Consider the following 23,129-nt stretch of genomic DNA (forward strand, 5'->3'; position numbering starts at 1 on the left):
TATCTGCAGAACAAAATAATTGAGAATGTACATGTCTGCAGCTTTCTCAAAGGCCCTAGAGCAATTCTAAGTATGCCATAAATAAAAACCTAATTAAAGTCATCAAACGTCTCAGTCATTAATTTAGTGTCACTAGAAACACCTAGTTGATCAAAACTGGTTTTTTGGGTTATTATTAAGGACAAAAAAGATATTTGGACTATTATGTACTCTGTGGTTTGGGTGCATAATGTAATTTCCTTTGCCCACAGATCACTTTGCCTTAAAAAAAGTAAATGTCAAGATGACTGTTGCACCAAAAATTAAAATTAAAATTGATTTTGATAGATGTTGTCACGGTAATATCACGGTAATACTATCTATACAGTATTCCAACTCGGGCATATTTTTGAAATAAATGTCAACAGCCCCGCGGTACGTCACGGTATGACAACATGCTATAGGGCTGCCCACCTACAGTACCCATTCTAATTACATCTGTCTACTTAGAATTTCTATCTAGTTTTGTGATTGTAATTTTTATTTATTTATACAAACAAAATACTTTGTGAATGGAATAGGATAAAAATGCGTGTTGTTTTGTGTTAGTAGATTTAATTAAAAAAAATATACTAAAATAATTTTGAATCTACTAATCATAATGAGTACTTAATGACCTGTTACTTTAATTTCAGGCGGATGAAGTCATGGGCAAAAGCTGGTTTAATACAATATAATTTTTATTTCAAATCAAACTGACTGAAAATGACCATTTTTGACTGTCAATAACTTGTTTTTGACAAATTTGACTGTAAATGACGGTAGTCAAATTCAATCACCTTAGTCATTTTCAACACTAGCTAGGCCATCGACGTCCGTTCGGCACATTCGCGACACCCCTAACCCTAACTTTTGGATTTCGACCGCGTCCCGAGATTTGAAATTCGAAGGAAAGCTCGCGTTTCGTCGGTTTATATGAAGTTATAATACTGTATGATATTATTACCGTGGTAATATTATCATACAGTATTGTAACTTCATATAAACGGACGAAATGCAAGCTTTCCTTCGAAATTCAAATCTCGGTATGCGCTCGACATGCAAAACTCGGGGGTGTCGCGAATGTGCCACAGTAATAAACGGACGATGTGACAGTAAGCGCTCTTTTTTTATAAAAATAATTACAAGTACCTATTTATTACAGTGTTAGGTAAATGGGTTTATAAGCCGACACTAGCCCATGTTAACATATGCATAATTATAAATAGTATGGTGAAGTCAGTGATAACATCATTTAACTTTTTTAAATTTTCATACATAAATAAAATTTATAAAATCAGATTTGTATGAAAATTAAAATGATTAAAATGATGATATCAATTTTCTGACTTCACCATATCATTTATATGCACATGTTAACATGGGCTAATGTCGACTTATAAACCCATTTACCTAACACCCTGTATAAATAGGTTCTTGTAATTATTTTTATAAAAAAAGAGCGCTTACTGTTTAAAAACAAGCATTTTGTACTCCTCAGTCGAGGCGCATACATTTTACGGTCGCAAATTTATAAGTATTTGTTACTAAATCTTAACACAAATATATTTTTTTAATTAAATCTACTAATCACAAAACAACATGCATTTTTATCCTATTTCATTCACGAAGTATTTTGTTTGTCAAAATAAAATTAAAAATTACAATCACAAAATACACTCACAAAACTAGATAAAAATTCTAAGTAGGCAGATGTAATGAAAATAGGGTCTGCAGGTGGACAGCCCTATCGCATGTTGTCATACCGTGACGTACCGCGCGGCTGTTGACATTTATTTCAAAAATATGGCCGAGTTGGAGTACTGTATAGATAGTATTACCGTGATGTTGTGTTGAGTTCAGCCCCCCTAGACAAAACGCACTTTTTGATCGAATCGAAAATCGAATCCGTCAAAACTCCATACAAAAAAGGGGCTTTTCGACCACTTTTCGACTGGTTTGCGATTATAATTTGCACTTTGTCTAGACCCACTGTGTAGTTTTGTGCGATTTAACGATAAGAACGACAGTGGTAAAAGGTAATGGGGGCAAATTTTTTCCCTCAAGGAAAAATATGAATTGGTTATAATCTTACTTGCCCACAAGGATACTGTACGAGCACGTCAGCATCGACCGCGACCTACAACATGCTAGCCGACTGGCCCATGAACCCTGAACGAACGTGCACCGTAGGCCCTCTACAATGACGGCACATTGGACTGGACACATTGAATTGTGTACATTATGTAAATCTTGTATATAGCAATAGCATAACAGTAATAAACCAGATATCAACCGTCCGCGTTGTGTTTCATTTCCCCCACTGAGGCCAAGAAAGCCTTAGTGCAGTCCTCCTTCCTATCAAACCTTTCTTTAAATCTAATTAAAAGGTATTGTTAGGGCTCTAGGGACTACAAACGAAGCCAGAAATATAGCTTGGTTATGGGTAACCAATACCTACTACCTATACCGCATGTAATCCTGTCTCATTCTATAATATATGGCCGCCTGAATAAACTTGAATGAAAAAGTGTTTCCACTGTCTCAATTGCATCAAAAGCTCCAAACAAATAATTTAATTCAGTTTCCATTTTGCCGAATAGGCGTGATTGACAATATGCGTGACAGTTGTGGTGACAGTGACAACCTGCACGCGCAGTGATCGCCATCGCGGTCGCGGCAGTGTGAAACAACTTTTGCACGCGCAGTGGTCGCCATCGCCATCGCCATCGCTGCACGCGTTGGTTTGTCCGAACCTTTAATTCATCAACTCACTTTCTACGTTCACAAGATATCTTAAAATTAATTATATTTCGAAATAGGTTATCTAAGTTTATAATGAAGTCTTTAGTACGGTTCCGTTTAAGGGCGTCCGTCAATTAATTTATAGCGATCGCTAGATATTTATCAACGTTGTAAATGTAGTTCGTCATAGTTCGTTATTAGCATGTCACGGAACAGTATTCCACTTCTGACGACCGTTTTACGTGACCAGGGTGAAAAGAGGCACTTAAACATGCAATTTCTAATACATATTTTCTATGGACGATTAAATCGATAATACATAAATAAGACGCGAGAAAACTCTTCAGGTGAGAAATGTATAGTGGACAAACCAGATGATTGGGCCCTACAGCGGTGCAATAACATTCAATGCTGTATATTCATTTTAAATAAATACTTTTGCTATTTGTGAATTCAGATTTAATCTGTATCTTACTCTGTATAAATACCAGTAATGTTTACGAATTGCTTCGAGTAATTTGCATTAACAATGGACTTTTATTTGTTACAGGTATGGCACGAGAAATAGCACAGCGTAAATAAAACACGAAATCGGACTCTCAATAACATAAATACAAGTTGTAAGGAGGTGGTAAATTAACATCGGTTTCATGATTCAAGTCATCTGCAGCCTGCTAAAGTCTATAACGATTTTATAAGTGCGTAAAATAATGACAGCTCTATATGTACACTCGCATTCGCGTACTAGAGACATCGATATTATAATCTCGAAGGCATAAAGTATTGCAAGTAATGTGAAACTGCGCGAACGGACGGTGTAAATACACACGTAATATTTTCATCTCTCGTATGCAAAAATGATTAAAAATGCACGTCTTAAGGTCAAGCCTGTTACCATAAAGTTGTAGAGACACACGTTTCATATAACAGTAATACATTCATTTTGCAAGACCGTCATGGACACGATTTCTCTGTAAAGTTAATTTTAATTATGCGAAATTTTCTTTGTGTATTAAATTGTTGCGATAGGCGCAGGATCATAACAGGCTAAAAAATATTAGACGTCCTAGAGTTAGATATTAATGCAATGAATCAAAATACTATTTCGTAGCCTCTAGCGAAATTTAATGCCTCTTCTTATAACAAAAGAATCAAGGTAGCATAGCGAACTTCCCTTTAAAGGAAGATTGAACGATCCTTAATGAACTGGCTAAGCCCTAAGGTAATATAATGCAAGAATTAAGTTCTGTTCATACGATTCCGACCAACTCGTATAATCTTTCAATTGTGCGGGCGGATACTTTAGATGATTGGTCTAGTTATAAAGCGATGTAATATAATCTCGTTGTTGAGATAATATCACTTGTTATTCAAAATTCTGACTATTATTGCCGATTTAGTACTTTCATATTTCATAACTCCAACTACAAACAACTGAAACTTAATAGACTGTTTAATAAAAGGTCGTGCGAAAATGCCTCTCTGATACAAAAACAAACAATTTACTAATTCAACATTTAAAATGAAACATAATTACTTTTTTACATAGGTATAACAAACTCATATACTGGATATTATAGCTAAATTCTCATGCGATTATAGTAAGGATGTAAATTACGATTAATATCGAATTAAAGATTTTATCTCTGATTAGCAAGACTCATTTTATTGTCGCTTTTAATATGGAAGTATTTCTGTAATAAAATTCAAAACCTTGTACATAACTAGGAATATTGCTTATTATGCATTATGCGTTTTACGAATCGCAAATAATGCCATGTAATTGTAACCAATTAAATAAATATCCAATACCAAGTGTTAAATGTCTAGCGCGCATTGTAGGTGTAATATAAAACAACTACATAGATACTGTACCCGCTACTTCGTATGCGTGAAAATAATTTTAATATTATTTTTTTCCCCATTTTTGTAACATTTCGTGATGTCAGCCTATAACTTTAGCTCTTGATAAATAGTTGGATCCAACACAAAAAATATTTTTTTCATTTTAATTGTTCCGAGCTAGTAAGCAAGTTCCTGACATTAGCGCATTTAACAAAACAAATAAAATAAAATTAAAATTAAAATTTCATAAAATTCATTTATTTTTGCAAATAGGCTTTTAAAGAGCACTTTTACACGTCCCAATATTAACCCTACCACTGCTTCGGGACAATAAATGGGCCAGTGCTGAGAAGAAGCAACGCAAGAAACTCAGTCACTATTGTCAGTCACTTTATTGGATAAAATTCTTTAGCTTCAAGCATAAAGGAAAACATTTAAAAATATAGAGTAAAGATACATCTGTGTGCCTACCATGAGTTTACGTTAGGTGTGCTCGCTAGCGACTGCGTAAAAAAATGACATTCAAATGTATGACATATTGTGCAGCGCCCCTAGCGGCTACTTTCAAGAAATAAAATCTTCATAGAATTTTTTGACGTATTCGCTAGCGAGCTCACCTAACGTAAACTCATGGTAGGCACACAGTTAGCATAGATCTATTCCCATGATCAGGGGGCGTAGTGTGAGTCTACATCAATATTCGATATCGAGTACGTCAAAAAAAATCTATGAAAATTTCAGTTCTCGAAAGTATCTGCTAGAGACGCTGTACAATCCAACATACATATAATGTAATTTTTTTACGCAGTCGATATCGAATACTTTTAATGTAAACTCACACTAAGCCTACAGTTTGAGTAAACTGTGTAAATCTTTTGTGTCGAAACGTAAACTCAGGCGCATCATGTCGACAGGCGCGGAAACCAATACTTTGCGGGCGGTTACGTGAAAAGCTGATCACGATCCTCCGCCACGAAGCTCGAGGATCAACACTGATCGATTGAAGTCTAATTTTTTATTGAAAGTGGCCTACCTGTGGCTGCACAGGTAAATTGCCGAGTAACACCATAAATTAAAGGAACAAACAGAAGAAAGCCATCAACAAATGCAACTTGTCATAGTATACGAAGTCAAACTCTTCCCTTCTAAAGTTTCCATTAAGCACTGCTCTACCATCCAAGCTAAAACTAATTAGGATTCTCAGTTGAAAAAACGGCATCTGTCGATACAATCAAAGTAACCGTCCCATAGTCCCACGGTACCCTAAAACGGTATTTAGGTAACGAGTCTGAAGGGCCGTTGGTTAGCCTGAATTTCGTCGAACGGGAACCGAACCCGGGCCCGCGGCCGCCGTGGCTGCGCAGACAAGATCTCTCCCCATTGTGTGCTTTGAACCACTCGATAATGTTCTACTTTGCCGGTAAAAAGAGAATTTTAATGAAACACCTCACTAAACTTTCACGAGGAAGGTATATTTTAAAGTTTAAATATGCAACAAAGAAAAGGTGTCTTACTCGTGGTTTATCTCATCTTCATGTCACGGTAATACTATCTATACAGTATTCCAACTCGGGCATATTTTTGAAATAAATGTCAACAGCCCCGCGGTACGTCACGGTATGACAACATGCTATAGGGCTGCCCACCTACAGTACCCATTCTAATTACATCTGTCTACTTAGAATTTCTATCTAGTTTTGTGATTGTAATTTTTATTTATTTATACAAACAAAATACTTTGTGAATGGAATAGGATAAAAATGCGTGTTGTTTTGTGTTAGTAGATTTAATTAAAAAAAATATACTAAAATAATTTTGAATCTACTAATCATAATGAGTACTTAATGACCTGTTACTTTAATTTCAGGCGGATGAAGTCATGGGCAAAAGCTGGTTTAATACAATATAATTTTTATTTCAAATCAAACTGACTGAAAATGACCATTTTTGACTGTCAATAACTTGTTTTTGACAAAGGACAATGGGCAAAATGGTACCCGGCTCCAATAGATATGTGTCTAGTATCGTTTGAAAGGTCTTACCAAGATGAATAACTTTTACTATGACCACCAGCCTCAGATCTGGTTGTGTACGTAGATAAACATACTTCTTTGCAGAATGGTACCCGGCTCCAATAGTTATGTTTGTAGTGTCATTTGACAGGTCTTACCAAGACGAACAACATTTACTATGGCCACCAGCCTCAGATCTGGTTGCGTTCGAAGATAAACATACTTTTTGTGTAACCTAAGTATCATATAGGTAGTATGGAAGGCAGACGCGCTCGGGGCAGGGCACCGACGAGATGGTCGGACGCGGTGAGGAAGACGGTGGGCGGGACTTTGCATCGTGCGGTCCACACAGCTTATGACCGCAGTCTGTGGAGGAACACTATCTGTGGTCGCGATCCTCATCAGTGAGGGACCGAGGAAGAAGAAGAAGAAGTATCATACGTGTCTATCGTATGGTACTTAGTTTATGCGAGGCAGGAAGGGTTTACTGCTCCAGCATCCTTCCTTAACTCTATTTGAAGAACTACTACCCCCTTATTAATAAAAAGTTACACCTAGGAAGAACCTTGGATTAAAATGACATTTCCATACCAAATGACAATTTAAGCCAGAGTTCAACTAGGGTGTAACTTTTATTAATAAAGGTGTTAAAATTTTATTACTTCTTAAGGGTTTTATTATGGGTTGCTAAAGCGAATAAACCCACAAGACCCAATAAGTCCACCCACAAGATGGACCGACGACTTCATAAAGGTAGCGGGAAAACGCTGGATGCAGACCGCCACCAACCGGCCATTGTGGAAATCATTGGGGGAGGCCTATGTTCAACTGGACGTCCTATGGCTAAAATGTTCATGATGATGATGATGAAAGCGCATAAAGGGCCAATAGCTTGGGTACTTCATCGTAGGTATAATCCTTTCCTTTTCAATGCTTCTTTTAGTTATATTAATAGATTGTAGTCATAATACATACTCGTATACATGGATGATTATGTTATATTTTCATTATAATACTTAGTGGAATTACTGCTTTCAAAACGTGAATTAGAACTGGCCCCATAGCAGACATTTTCCTACATCTAAAGGCCTTTTAAAATATATATTGGTTATGACTATTGGAGCGGGTACCACTTTCCATACATTTGTGCCCATCATCCTTTGACTGCAAATGACGGTAGTCAAATTCAATCACCTTAGTCATTTTCAACACTAGCTAGGCCATCGACGTCCGTTCGGCACATTCGCGACACCCCTAACCCTAACTTTTGGATTTCGACCGCGTCCCGAGATTTGAAATTCGAAGGAAAGCTCGCGTTTCGTCGGTTTATATGAAGTTATAATACTGTATGATATTATTACCGTGTTCATGTAAAGCAATAAAAGTCAAAAGACAGCCGAAGATTGATAAACGAATGATAATTGATGTTTTGACATAATATGACCACGGATATGACGTCGAATGTGGGCATGTGACGACTACATATCTGAAATTCAGTCGTGCTGTGCTGCAATCCTTTACAGCGGCAGCAAATACAAATAAATAGTAGGTGTTTTTCGTTTAGTTTTTAATTTTGTGACTGTCCACATTTCATACCTAGAAATATTTTTTATCACATTTTCAACAGATCTTAATTTATTATTTATTAATTCACGAGATTATTTTTAACAAAAACATAAATCACCCTATTACTTGAGGAATTCACCTAAATGCTTACAGTGTTATCTTGGAATTGATAAAATTATTCAGAATGGCAATAAATTTGGTTTTTCAAAGTAACATCCGCTTGAACTCTGAAAGTGGTTCCCTGGCTCAACTTGGAGCTATAATCCATCAGCTCGACAGCAAACATAGAACGATCGCCAATTGATTTCATATGCGAAGCATTCATTATACTAATGGGATTGTATGGTCGATAGATAGCAGGTTTTTTGTCTTACAATAATAAAATAGTGGGTACATCCATTAGCAACTGTCCAAACTAGATGTCGATGACTTTTAGGTTTAGGTGTGTCATGCAAAGTAAATAAGAACTTACAATTATGATTTGCAAATCGCTGCAGGGCGTTAATATTATGCGCTATTTAACTTTATAATCAACTGAATCATGTTACCATTAAAATTATAAAAAAAATCTTTAACATTAATGCACTGGTCTAAAATTATTTTTCAGTGTTTGTCTGGCTTCAACTTTGCAGCATTAACAGTTCGGTAGGATATTTTCAAATATTTTATGTAATTCTTTTGGAAAATATGTTCGATTTATTTCAAAGCGCCTTGTGTCCAAAAATGCATCCTTTAAAGCTGTACAAATAGCGTACGAAGTCACGGGAAAAGCTAGTGTCTGTCTAGTCTAGTAAATATATAAATCTTTAAAAGATATTGCGATATAAACCAAAGCAGCGACACAATATCAATAAAAATACTCTTGAGTAAACGATAAAAGTTTTCTGCAATATATTGACAGGAAGCAAAGTCCAGTTTTAAAACCGATAAGTTATAGTTTTAAAATAGGCTCAGGTAGATTTTAAACACGTACGCCGTAGAGGTATGCACATTATTATTCATAATATCTTCCAATCGGACGCTCGAACGAGTGTTCAAGTATTCAACTTCTCACATTATAATTTTATAGCGCCACCATACACGTACAAAAATATATTTCATGATTATTTCTCATGAGGTCTATTGTAAATGTCAACCTGGATGATATTAGCGCTGCTGTGGACTTGGCAGATTCGGCGTTGAATATTCTATTTGCATAATATAGATATTTGCCAGAGGCAAAATGGTAGGTAGGTACCTAAACGTCATGTATTTTTTCAAAGGTACTTATTATAATTGGATAGATATTATTAATGAAAGTAAAAGAAAAATCTTCATAATTATTAAACAATATTACATAGCTTACGGCAATCCAATGTATAATTTACAAGCAATATCCAATTTGATTATCATACCTCTACATTAGCATGTCTGCTTTTGTTAGGTAGAGTTTCTCATTGGATAAATATAGAATAGTTACCATCTGCCTACTGTGCCTAGAACGAAAACTGGTACCAATTGGTAGGTAGGTACCTGTAACTCTGAGTAAATAATCCCGAGATGAAACCTAACAATTTCTGGATTAAGCGTGTAAACAAATCGAATTATAATATGAAGTATGCTGTATCATAAATATACTTAAATAGTGGTTGCTTACCATGGGTTCGGATGCTAATATTAATAAAATATGCTGTCTATTTTGACGGTGCCTATAGCCGTAGCGTGGTTTGAGAGCCTAGCGGGCGGTCCCCGGTAGGATCCCGCAGAAGGTACACTCTCGTATATTGCGCCACTCCGATCATATTACATGACATTTGCAATTGGTGATTATATGCTGGACAAACAAGACCGCGTCTTTCAGTATATTTACAACACAATGCTCTTTGATAGCGTTTACGTAATAAATCGTACATCAGCCAAAGTTTTTTTTTTTTTCAAATTTTGGTTTTGCATTAGATAAGCCACCTTAAAATGTTTTTGTCGTGCTATATTTGGATCATAGGTATGAGTAAAATAGCTTAACACAATTGATTTCGACTTTGGACGTGACTTCGTACCGTATCGATCCAATTAGATACTATTTCTACAAACATGGGTACTAGAGGTTAGGTTGCATCTACGATAATTTAGTTTCTTAAAATTCCTGCAATAACGGGGCACTTACCATGTCACCATATCTTGTGTCATATTTATGTTTTTCCAACCTGTTTATTTTTGCATAATAAGTATCTTTTCCAAAATGGGTTTTGCCATTTATTATGGCGATACATTTAAACAATACACTATCAGCGTTTCAGCGTTATTAACGACTGCTTGATAACTTCATGAAACTCGTTTTCCGTGTATTTATTTACAGTCTTTTCTTCGTTCTTTTGATAAGTTTATCCAACAGTCAAACAAATGTAATAGGCCATTAAAAGGCAATGAATGTGAAAGGTCGAGATGAGTTGTACCGTCGTATCGTGCTTACTTCAGATGATTATAATAAACCACCGCAGTAATAGGAAAAGTTAAAGAAGGGTCATCCACTATTGCTTGTCCTTGTGGCTTGTCCATTACTTATGCTATACTTAAATCTACATAGCTTTGACTGCTGAGGCTCGATTCGACCAAACTTTTATCCGAGAATAACTCCTGGTATAACTGGCACATTGACAGTCTCTGTATAGGAAATATGTCAAAATGTCGAATTACTGACGATTTATTCTGAGATTATTATTTACTCTTGTTTGGTCGAATCCACCCTGAGTAACAGAAAGCCAGTATTTGGTCTATCTAGTAATTATAATTACAACTTTGAAACATTTTCCCGTTGTAACCATGCGACGATTTTACCTTTTTGTTTTGTTCAGATGAGTCTACCTACTGTGTTTGCAATTTTCCATTGTGGTACGACACAACGTCGTAGTCATGGTAAGACACCATTAACCTACCGTTTTTGCCTTATTCACTTTTGTCGTAACATTTATTGAAATTCCCATGTTTTTCGAAACTAAAAGGATGTAGGTATAAGCGCTTTAGAAAATTGAGTTCACTAGTTTAAAATCCACTATAGCAAACTTAATAAAATTGTAGGGATTGCTATATTTGGGACACGTAAGTTCCCTGAAAAGAGACAACTTAATAATTAAATTTCAATTCTTTCCAAATTCCTAGAACATTAACTTGCAAACTTAATATGATTTCATCCTTAGTTTACCATCTTATGTACCATCACAATACCTTTATCTATAAGGAACTTGAAGCTCATTTGCTTACAAGCGCCATTAAAATTTAATATCGCAACCGATACCAGGATCACTGTAAACGCAGCCGATAAACTTGCCGGGTACAAATCGCCCTGCACCGAGCTAAGCTGAACACGAGTAAAGCAACAATAGTATCGCCCAACATGGAAAAAGTCGTGACCGACTCATGGCCGGGTCAGGCGGGACGCTGCGGGCGTAAATAATGCCGACGTCCGATCTTAATTATCGCTCCATCGTTAGAGATGACCGACGGGCACACCGAAATCGGCGAGCGAGTTGCGACATCGATTCCCTGACGGTCATTATCGAGAGGCCGCATCGATAAATCGCCGATACCACCTGCGAGACGGCCGGTGTTATTGTGCCGTTTTGGCAGACATTATAATTCCTTTGTTACTATTGCTATTATTTTCCATCTGATGACTAGTGATTTTAGTATTGGTATATTACAGATAATATCAGACAAGGCACAAAAGTCGTTTGTTTTCGCGCGCGCAGTTGTAAAAGTTGATATCATCGTGAGCACCGCCGAAGATTAGGGTTTTAATATGCTGTCTACGTGACTTGCTTGAACATTTTGTTGTGCCGTTACTAAATTTTTGCACAATTATTGTGTTTTGGAAAGGAGTCTGCATATGAAAATCTTCTAATTTGGGAGTTATTTTATTTTTGTAAAGCCTGTAAATATTGTGTAACCCACCCCCAATGCACGCGTTTGATATAAATTATCGTGCCTTAGATCGTATACAGTACGTTTTTTTATAATAATAAGTTGTTCATGTGATTGCCTTCGGCAATATTAAGCTCGGTACAACAGTTGCAAATCGGAGCATTATTTCAATGATATCGACGTAGGGTAACCATTTATCCAAATCCGATTTCTCAAATCAAACAAAACGTTCGAGAAAAAAACACGATATGCTCTCATTTGGTTTCAGTTCGTTAATCGTTAGAGGCTTTGTGCTCGCCGCTGCGCCCGCGCGATCTCGATCCGAGGGCGACGTTGAAAAATTCAGAGCTCGTGATTTTCGTTCGGTGCTTCATTTATTTGCGGACTGGAAATATTGTTTACTGCAACCCTAGAGGTTCCGGCTTTCACTTCGACATTATGAAAATCATCTTAGATAATATCAAATCATTTCCTGCTATTTTGTTTGTACAAATGCACATTGTTGATACATTGCAGCTTTCGTAATAGAGCTGTTTCGTGATGCATCTTACTTCGTTACTCAATTATTAACGTACATTTTATTAAGTTCGATCACAATCTAAACATTCACAATGATACCTTGAGCAAGCTTAGGAGTATTATTCAAACAAAAAGTATTTTTAATCACACGAAATATGTGAGCAATTATTGAAAAAATAACCTAATTATTTTTGATTCATTTAGAGGATCGAGCTCTCGCGGCGGCGCTAACGAGCGGCGCGTACGCATATTTATTGTTGCTGCGTTCAATAACCAAATGCAGTCAATGCCCTTATTTGTGATGTATTTAACAGTAAATCATTTATTATAACGTACCTAGTAACTTAACATGTCATAAGTATTACACCGGTCTTCATTTACATTACCTACTTATAACTATGATATTGAACGCTGGGTAAATTCTTATTTTATTTACTCTATGCTAGTAAAAGTTACAATCAAAACGTGTGGTCTGATATGTAGGTATTGAACTTAAGAAATTAATTTTAAGAACTTCTAATTAACATTAAATAATGTATAAGCTTTAGAACTGGCATATGACTCTCCTAAAGGACTCAGTCCCATTATAAATGAGAGGTTAGTTTATTAAAATGTAATAACTACTTGATCGTGAATTAGTATTCACGAGGCCGACTCGGGAAAATGATTTCCACGCGTACGAAGTAGCAGGGCTAGTTGTATAATAAATCATTAAATAACAGGAATGCCAATGAAGTTAAACGAAATCAGAAATGTTGGCCTACATCAGAGAGATTTCGTGAGTTAGATACAAATTTTACGGGATACTTAATGCAACAAAATAAATTGTTGTTACTACGTTTCGTATTGTATTAGAAACTTTCACAGACTTGGTATTTATTTTTCAGTATCCATGTGTAAGTTATTCGACTGTAGTCAGATATTTGACCGCAATCTTATTAGTTTATTTGATAAGACCAATTAAGTCTACGTTTGGTACCTGCCTGCCTAGTGAATATATCTAAGTTACTTACCTATAATCATTTCTCGCAACGGTAAATATTAGTTTTATTAACTTTAAGTACCTAAATACACTCAGTTTTGATAGAATGACAACTGCATATCTTATGATCATTACCATATTCATTTTGGAAATTTTAATCGAAATCCTTAAATCTCCTTGCCGCTTATCTGATGTGGTTATTCTGAAGTTTTTCCAAAAAATATGTGAGACACGCGTAGTTATTACAAAATTATACTATCGATCAAGCAATAATACGTGGATAGCGCCCTCGGGTGGCGAATTTAGGAGAAATTGTGGGTGCTCGCGTGCATTCCCCGGAGCTGTATAATCCTTGCATGAATACTAATATATGTTATTCGGCCGAGATCATATGGCACGGAAAGGAATCAGAATATCGGCATGTTCGGATCGTTTCGGTATTGTGTAATGAGTAGCGTACTTCTAGTTATTACTTTAAGATAGGTTTATATTCAATGATAGGCAAATTTTATAACTAAGTAATGTGCAGTCGCAGTGGGTCTTTAGGCGCCTTTACTCGTTATTTAGCTACGTTTAGTACATTATTATGTAAGGTATAATATACTCAATTATGAAGTAATATAACAATTTTGTATGGTTGCCACTCACTCACCTAATGTACTGTTGAGATCTTTGTTGAAAGAAGTTGTGATAAGTGTTAAGAGTTATTTCAGGCGACTCAACAATAAGCAGAGGTTTTCAACCAACTCAACTATTTGATGGTTACTGGTCAACTCCAGCGCAATGAAGAAGAAGAACCTGGGCATAACCGGGGACATTATTGTTTTCCAAAAAGACATAATCATCAAGACGCTAAACCGGTGACTTTAAATTTCTGGCGTTTTCGGTAAACACAGGGCCGAAAGTTCCCCGCGCTTGCCCAGAGCGATGCAAATTGCGTCGCCTGTTATCGGTGCACTTTATCCGGGGTACTTTTGTGCATATTTTACATATATTTGCGGGGATGCGGCCGATAGCCGACGTGGGCGGACCCCGCGCCCGCATGCTAATGCGCGCGGCAAACTCAGCCGCAGATGCGCACTTAGGTAAATCTTTAATAAGGATCTGATTATAGTTTTTTCTTCCTTACTTTCGTATGTCGCAAAAGAAACACAACAGCACCCATTTTGCGCACCGTCTTCGAAACGTCAAGTACAGTTTTTTTATTTACTGTATAATTTCAATCTCGCGATAGTAAAAGAGAACGTCCTTCCGCTTTTGTTAAAGTCATAAGAAATGCATGCTATTTTATGCGCGCAAAACAAGATAGGCATAAAACAAATAGCGGCAATAAAGATCCACATCGCGTCTTCCCACTAATCTCTGACACCGTAACATAATTGTGTGGAGTCCCGGGGGTATAGCGGCGGGGGCGCGGCTTGCGGTCACGAACCGCTCTAAACATAGCGTCTAGCCCTAAACGATGCCACCATATCCGTCGGCCGACAGCATCCACTCATAAGTCCATGTTGCTTTAGCTCACGGCACCGATTTACTATAATACCTATTTTGTCAAGTGCCTCGGCCAGTTGGTATGGGTACAGGGCGCGAGATGCGGACACTTTGATGATGTCACAGCCGAAATATGTTATGGAGAAAAGTTTAGAAGATAAATCTGTTTTATACAAATCTAATTTCAGGAGTTGTAAATACTTAAAGCAAAATGTATACTGAACGACACGATCTCTTGTAATAATATGAACTGTCTATTAGCATGGTCTTCGTTGATATCTACATATTAATTTCATGGGTACTGAGGAGGAATAATAGAGGACAAAGTATACAACGATTTTATTTTTGTCATGAAAAACGGTTCATAAGGGCATCAGTGACAGCTCTACATACTTAAAAAAGGAGTTCACAAACACAACGCTACCTAATGTATATGAGAAGCGCTGTAAAATTACATTAAAAAATGGAATGAGGCAATAAAAGGAGTGACGTCAAAATTTCGAGGTAAACGACTGGAATGATTGATGCTCGCGAAATTACGCCGTTTCCAAAACGACAAGTGTGCGGTCATTTTTCAGACTCCAGCACTTACAGAACTCTGAGACTTCATTCTTACTCACAAATAATGCAATCAATTCCCAAATTACAATAAAAATGGGACCGCATTCAATTATAATCACTATCTTGCCTGCCAGTCAAAAATTATACCAAAACTGGGATCGATAAGATCTTAAAATAATTTAATTATAAAATTCTCAAAAAGTTAAACTACATTAAAATTACTACTTGCAAATCACTGCGGCTCCTCTCATGTGGAATTTGGTTTGTCACATAATGCACGTATCGCCACAACCGGGTACAAAAGTACCACTTATTTTATGAAAAATATTTTTAAAGTTCCCGTAAATGTAACGTTTTTCTGACCAAAGACCATGATTAAATTAATATATGTTTTTACAATTTAATATAAAATATGTTTCAGAATTTTACTTATTATAAAAGCTTCAGTGTCCATCTGTCTGTGGCAAATTACAAGTTGTTGAACTAAAGTTCCACAGTATTCCATTAATGTCGTCTCACTTACATACAGCTGTATCTGAGATAATTATGTGAGTGAGACAACATTGTTGCATTATTATTAGATAAAGTTGGTCTAATGATTGAACCAATACGCACAAGTATGAATAACTTAAGAAAAGCTTGTTTTAAAATCATTCTTTAACTTCATTTGTTTCAATTCATAATGTTCTCGTACGTGCTCGCACGATGCAACACATTCCGCGTCTGAAGGCTAAAACAAAACACAGTCTAGACAAATGATAGTCATTTGTTGTAATCTACAAATAATTTTCATTTCAATAAAATCTGTGTAACTCATATTGTGTGACATAAATCATTGGAATTTACACCGAGGTCTTGCCTGTGAACTTTGCTATACTAGCTGAGATTGATGACGTTATTAAAATCTTTGCAAACGTATTTAACGAATGACAATGTATAGGTTGCTGTAAGTGTGTAATCTAAGCTTGAATATTACATTTGCAAGGCATTTGTTATCATCGTATAGATAGACAGAGGAAAGACCATTTGTAATGCTTTTAACGAAGTTTTAATAAAACTTTTTGTTATTACTTTATTTTAATCATATCTATCAAATGTTAATACTAACGGCTAACGGAACAAAAAACAATTTATTTTATAACAGTCTATTTGATGTTCACTCGGAATCACACGCATCTAATTTAAATAATGATGCAGACTATTAAACTTCAAGGCACCGATTTCTAATGTTGACGATTTTTTGCTGGAGCCTAATCATTACTCATTGGAGGGGTACACGAAAACATACATTATTTCTTATTAATCTAGTAGCGTACGGCTATCAATTATCGAAACTTGACTAATCGCCGAACCCACTAAACCGACGTTCTGTCATTTCTCTTCGCTTAATCGATTACTTCAAGCGTGAACTGTAGGAGGTCCGCTAGCGTAAGGGTAGAGTTATGCACGAACTTTTTTTGTACTTACTTGAATTTTTTTCTTACAATGAAACAAAATCTGGTAGATTGCTGCGATCCAGATCTTTATAGATAAAGGACAAATTAATCTGTTCGTAACAAATATGTACCTATCATACTTTATTCAAATTGATCTTTCACATGCTATTTTTATCTACTTATTCATCGATATACAATAACAAAGACAGATAGAGACAATTATCTTAAAACATTGTCATTTCCGTTCGTAACATTGACTGGGAACTTTTACAGTTACAACAATAAAGTAAATATTTACAATCATACCGACGGTTTCTCATGCATTCTTATTTTCTGAACAATAAATTTTATTAACACACACATCACAATTTATTTGTTGGAGGTGCACGGTCGTACAATCAATGTTAATTGCTGCTTCTCTTACGTAAGGTTCCGTGGGCGTCTCTTCTATGCCGGGCAAGCGTCGGGCCGGCCCGGCACCCTCGCGGACAAAGAAACGATTGAGTCATCACAACAAATGCGCAGCCTCCGAGGGCACGCAACTCCACAATCGGACTCCTCTTATCTGTGACGGCTCCGATCATTGTGTCCCGAATTCTTCGTGCTTCAGAGTGCGGATGACGAAATGCTGGCCCGTTTTAGTATTTTACCTCTCTCAGCTTTTGTTGACTTGTCGAGTTGTTCCCGAATGGCTTTTTGTAAACGTTCGCCGACCGCGTTTGTAAAGCTCGCTCTGACTGACTTCATAAATCTTATCTAACATATCGCATTGAGCGAGGATTAAACAGTACCTTCGTTTAAACCGTCCAGACAAAAAACTGACAGAATCGTCTTAGTAAAAAGTCAATTACATAATACCTTTTTACCATAAAGCACATTATGAAAAACTATCGTTTCTTGATTGACGATATTGAATGTATAATTATATCGAGACGTAATCAATCTTTGCAAAATATCACATAAAAACTCATCAAAAATACATAAAGCGTGTGACAAAAAAATTGGTACCACCCTAACTAAAAAGCTGATATAAAAAATTTAAATTACAGGAAAGAAAATAAAAATGAGTCCATTAATCATATTGATGAATGCACTTAGGATCACATATACTAACGCTGCGCGCTGCATTCTGCTGAATTTCTTTCGATTCACTCACTTTGGGAGTTAGGATGCCCGAAAATGATTCATCGAATTTGGAAGACGCACTAATGTAGGTATAAGCAATTTCGATTACATGATGCAAGATAATGATCGATATTTATAAGAATCATTGTGTTCCAGTGATGATTGCCGCATTGTCTACCTTTCTGTGATATTTGACAGTTGTTAGTTTTTTATCAGTATTGATGTTAGATGAGATTAAAAGTTTAGGGGCGATTTTTCATCTCCAGACACTTTTATTAAAATAATAACTTGAAGTTTTGACATATTCTTGAGATAAAAACTGGCTATTGAGAATTATTCATCAAATCATTATTCAAAACTGCGCCGTGCCGTGACCTCGAAAATTAATGAGGTATCTTAAAATTCACGTAAGAAAATTCCTTTTAAACCGTTATCTGATCATAGAATTTAGTCTGCGGTCACATTAGGCTTTATCGCCAAAATCGATCATGTGATCCCGAAGCGTATCAAACAAAGTCGGGCGCATTTTGTCATCGTGGCCGCGAGCGCCGAGCATTTGTCGACCGGCGCGGACCGACAGCTGCATTTTTAGAATTATTAATTTGGCCCATGTTCTTGTACTGTGTTAAAGTATCCGATTTTGTGGTAGCCTCATAAATAAAACATCACAAGACTCCACTTGCGACTGTCTCAGGAATCGTAGCTGGCTTAAATGCGTTATTGTGCAGCCACATTGTTTTAAGTTTCGCGTTGTTTATTGTTGCGTCAGTAATTCTCGCTACTGTAAAGCAGCCACTGAAAGATATTTTTTGAAGTAAGGGGTCTATTTTGGCCCTGTTAAATTGCATGCATCTGTACGCCTGTAATTTTAACCTCTTTTTAACGGAAAACATTTTCTAAATTCAAAGTCCTATGAGATTTGCACTCTGCAGTTACAAGTTTTTCATACACTTTAACACAACTAATTTGTACCTACATACTAATATTATTTTACTAATCACATTATTTCATTTTCAGGTCGAAATCGTGATACTGGACAAGAATGACAGCCCACCGGAGTTCAAGAACATACCACCAGCTTATATGGCTTCGGAAGACCTAGCACCGGGACAGCTCATCGTGACCATCACCGCTGAAGACCCTGACACGATAGGGACCATCACCTACAGTATACAGTCCGAAGAACCGACGCCATTCTTGCTGGACTCCCGTTCGGGGGCGTTGACCCTCAAAGATCCCCTGGACAGGGAGACCATATCAGAGTACCAAATCGTGATAAGAGCCGACGATGGCGTGCAGTACACAGACGTCACAGTAGTTGTCCAGGTTAGTTTTTGTTCCACTCGAGTTGCGTTATAAAAATAATCTGTTAGATGGAATGTTTAGCTGACGTATCTTAGATGAGTACACGCGAGGAGAAAAATGCTGCGCTCATTGAAGAGGTGTACGATTTGTATTTATTATCTGGAGTAAGAACCTCTTCATTTTTCTGTAGTGTGTAATAAAAGCAGTGATGACATATTTTATAGAAAAATAAATAAGGAAGTGATGAATAAGTACTTTAAAAAGAACTTTAACATCGAATTTACTTTTAAAGTACCTGTTGTCTTTTTTTAGTTTAAAACTATACTAAAACTTAAACAAGCGAATGTGATAAGTCATTTTTGACTTATAGAGCTTATTTACCTGAATAAAATAAAAGAAGTTGAATATTATTCTTAGCAAAGTGCGCAGGAGTGTCCTATATCAGAGCACACGTCTCGCGCCGCCGACTCCGATCTGTCGGGCGCGCTTGAGCAGCCTACTTCCACCTGTCACTTCGTCAAATAACAGCCTCTGTTATGTTCAGGCTTCTTTGCCCGGAATTATAACGAATTATTAACGTTTAACATTTTTGGGGCACGATAAAGGTGATTTGAAATGCCCTATATGAATATTAAGTATTGTAAATACTTTATAAATTGACATTGATGAAGTTGCAGCTATTGCCGTAGTTTGTGTCTCAGCTCATAAGTATTAAGTCACTTTTCGTGGTAAATAAAGCGAAAATTAAACACACTACCATTTTAGTCTCATCCCTGAGGACGCAAAAAAGTCCTTTTCGAAATGGTAATCGGTCGAATTTCATTAACATGATTAAATATTCTTAATAACTACCTTTCAGGTTACTGACACCAACGACAATCCGCCAGTGTTCAAAGAAACTGCGTATTCCTTCGACATTCCTGAGAACGCAGCGCGGGGTTCCATAGTGGGGACCGTAGAAGCCGTCGATTTGGACTCGGGTGCCAATGCCCAGTTGACGTACACCGTCATCTCCGACTGGGCCAATGACGTCTTCTCACTCAATCCTCAGACTGGAGTGTTCACCCTGACCGCCAAATTGGACTACGAAGAGGTAAGCTTTTGGTATAACATAGAGCTAAAAATGCTTTATACTTTGCTACGAAAGCAGGTTTTGTTTAAAATAGCGCCGAGTTTTGCCCTTGTACGCCTGTTGGTAACAACCTTGCCTCTCCATTTGAGGCGTTCATCTTTCTTCTTTCTATAAATAACTTTCGAAATTTTTATAATTTAAAAAGTTTGTGATTATCCCCCTTGCACGTCTGTCATTTGGTAGTCGTCTATTATCTTTTTAATAACCCTTTCAGCACGAGAGAAAAATTTGACGATTTCTAAAAAATCGCGTTAGTTTCTGGGGTCTTTAGGATCTTAGTAAATAGAGAAAAATAGCGAAAAAATTTAGGGGGTGACTTTAACCCCCCTAAACCCCCCCGCACGATCGTATCAATCCGTCATGAACCTATGAATAGCTATTTCATTACAATTACAATTTAAACTAATTAAAAAAAGACATTTTAGATATAAGGAGCTTTATTATTTTTCATAAAGACATGATATCGTAATTAGATACTAATTTCTGCAAAAAAATTCAAAAATAGCTCATGACCCTAACCTAGAACTCTGTCAAAACCTGAATTTTGGGGGTAGTAGCATCTTAAAATTGAACATGAGCTTTCGTTTTTAAAAATAACTTATTTTTTTTGAATCCCAGATGTCGAGGCTATTATTCAATAACACATGGGGTTAGATATTTTCATAAAAGGGATAATTTTGGTTCATCTATTGGTACTAGAATCCTGGTATCCTCTCGATATTTTCACTGGTGGCTGTATTTTCTACAGCGGATTTGTACTATTTGGTGGTTATGTGTCTCGGAGACATTCTTGAGTTTATTCTAGAGTAAATCTGATGTTCAGGCCTTTAAAAGATTCGAAAGGTTTCCATTACTTACATTACCAAAAATTCAAACATCGTCCCGACATGCACGCTCGTGCTGTAGAACTTTAGGAGTACCTGGTACTCGGTTACATCTAACTTTTTATTAAATTAAAGCGAATTATATTTTTTAAGGATATAATTTAAATTAATACGCACAAAATTCATTGAAATCCACAAAAGAAGTAATTTAAATAAATTAATACTTTTCACGCCTCCCGTAGTCAGGTACACGTCCGTCTTTGTCACTCAACACAGCACCGACTGAACGCCATTGAAAGTTTTTGTATGAAAAATAGCAAATATATCGAACCGTACGATCGATCGGAAGCGTCTTGGCGCGGTAAAATTGATTTACCAATTCACTAGATTTTTTCAAAGTCGAACGCACTTTCGTATGATTCTGTGCTGAAAGGGATAATAAAGTTTGAACGTACTAGGTTCATAAACCTACATCTGGAGTGATTGCTAGTAAAAGCTGGTGATTTTGTTAAGTTTAAGTCATAACTTAACCGATTGTGTGCAAATGAGTCATGCCGATGTTCTCACCGGTTCATGTTATAACTTGACATTTGAATTACTTTGCATTTTATAGGGCATCGTTTTACGACTATAATACCATTTTTATAAGTACTATGCACATTCGCTTCGTGAATTTATAACTGCCAATCCAATTAATATTACATAAATAAAATAAGACCAATTATTTTACAGACACTTCTAAAATTGGTTAGTAGGATAAGGGTAGAATCGACACTACGTACTATCGGGGACTCTTCCGCCTGACCACTTTGTAGAAATTTTAGCGTAAGCGCATCGCTCCGGTCACGTGCTCACCCCGTCTCTAATTGGTTACGCATTTTACTATATTTTTACTACGACCAATAAGAGACAATCAGGGCTTAGGTTGCAATACGAAATACCATTGTGCACTTTATTGTCATACGGTTAAGGTTTAAAACGAAATGTTTCTTTTTCTTCAATCTTTCTTAGTTTTAGGCTGAGTTGCACCACCTAACTTTGACCGTAACTATAACGGTAACCGGTGCTTTTTGTATGGAGTTTGACAGATTTTTGACGTTTGTCAAAGTTAAAGTAAGATGGTGCAACTCAGCCTTAGAATTTTAAGAATAGAATTTGGTTACAAACAAATAGATATGTATTTTTTTAACATTCTGTTTTTATACGAGGTCTGTCTGCTTTTTGCTTTGGCGAATTGTCGACATATTCTCTCCTTTGTTTTTTTGTGAAGTTTTGTGATCAATAACCGATTGATTTTGTTTTGTGTTGACCCGTGCTAGTAATTGGACAGTTTGATTGCCTTTTTATTGACCTCCGCGCGATTACTGAACCATGCCTCTCAAAATAATTCTTAATTCTTATATTTACATACTTACAAAGTTATCTATACATTGTTAACTGTTTAAGTATTATTTAGTTTGAAGTTTAATTGTTATTGATTTAAGACCTTGTGTAAAGACACTATGTGCAATAAAAAATTGAATCTATATAAATAAAAATGAATTGCTGTTCGTTAGTCTGATTAAAACTCGAGAACGGCTGGGCCGATTGAGCTGATTTTGTTTTTAAAATGTTTTTCGTAGTCCAGGGTAGGTCTAAACGGTGAGCAAATAAGGAAAAATTGAGATGGCT

At 36.4% G+C, this 23,129-nt stretch overlaps 1 protein-coding gene across 1 annotated transcript in view; it reads left to right on the forward strand.

The window, feature by feature from the left end:
- LOC135072533 (cadherin-related tumor suppressor) overlaps nt 1–23,129 on the forward strand; it is a 148,345-nt gene that overhangs the window by 106,792 nt on the left and 18,424 nt on the right. Inside the window, exons 2-3 of the mRNA XM_063966476.1 lie at nt 19,215–19,523; nt 20,362–20,595. Coding sequence (XP_063822546.1) covers nt 19,215–19,523; nt 20,362–20,595 — 543 coding nt within the window. The remainder of the gene's footprint in view (nt 1–19,214; nt 19,524–20,361; nt 20,596–23,129) is intronic.

This window comes from Ostrinia nubilalis, chromosome 6 (genome assembly GCF_963855985.1).
Source record: "Ostrinia nubilalis chromosome 6, ilOstNubi1.1, whole genome shotgun sequence".
NCBI classification, from domain to species: domain Eukaryota; kingdom Metazoa; phylum Arthropoda; class Insecta; order Lepidoptera; family Crambidae; genus Ostrinia; species Ostrinia nubilalis.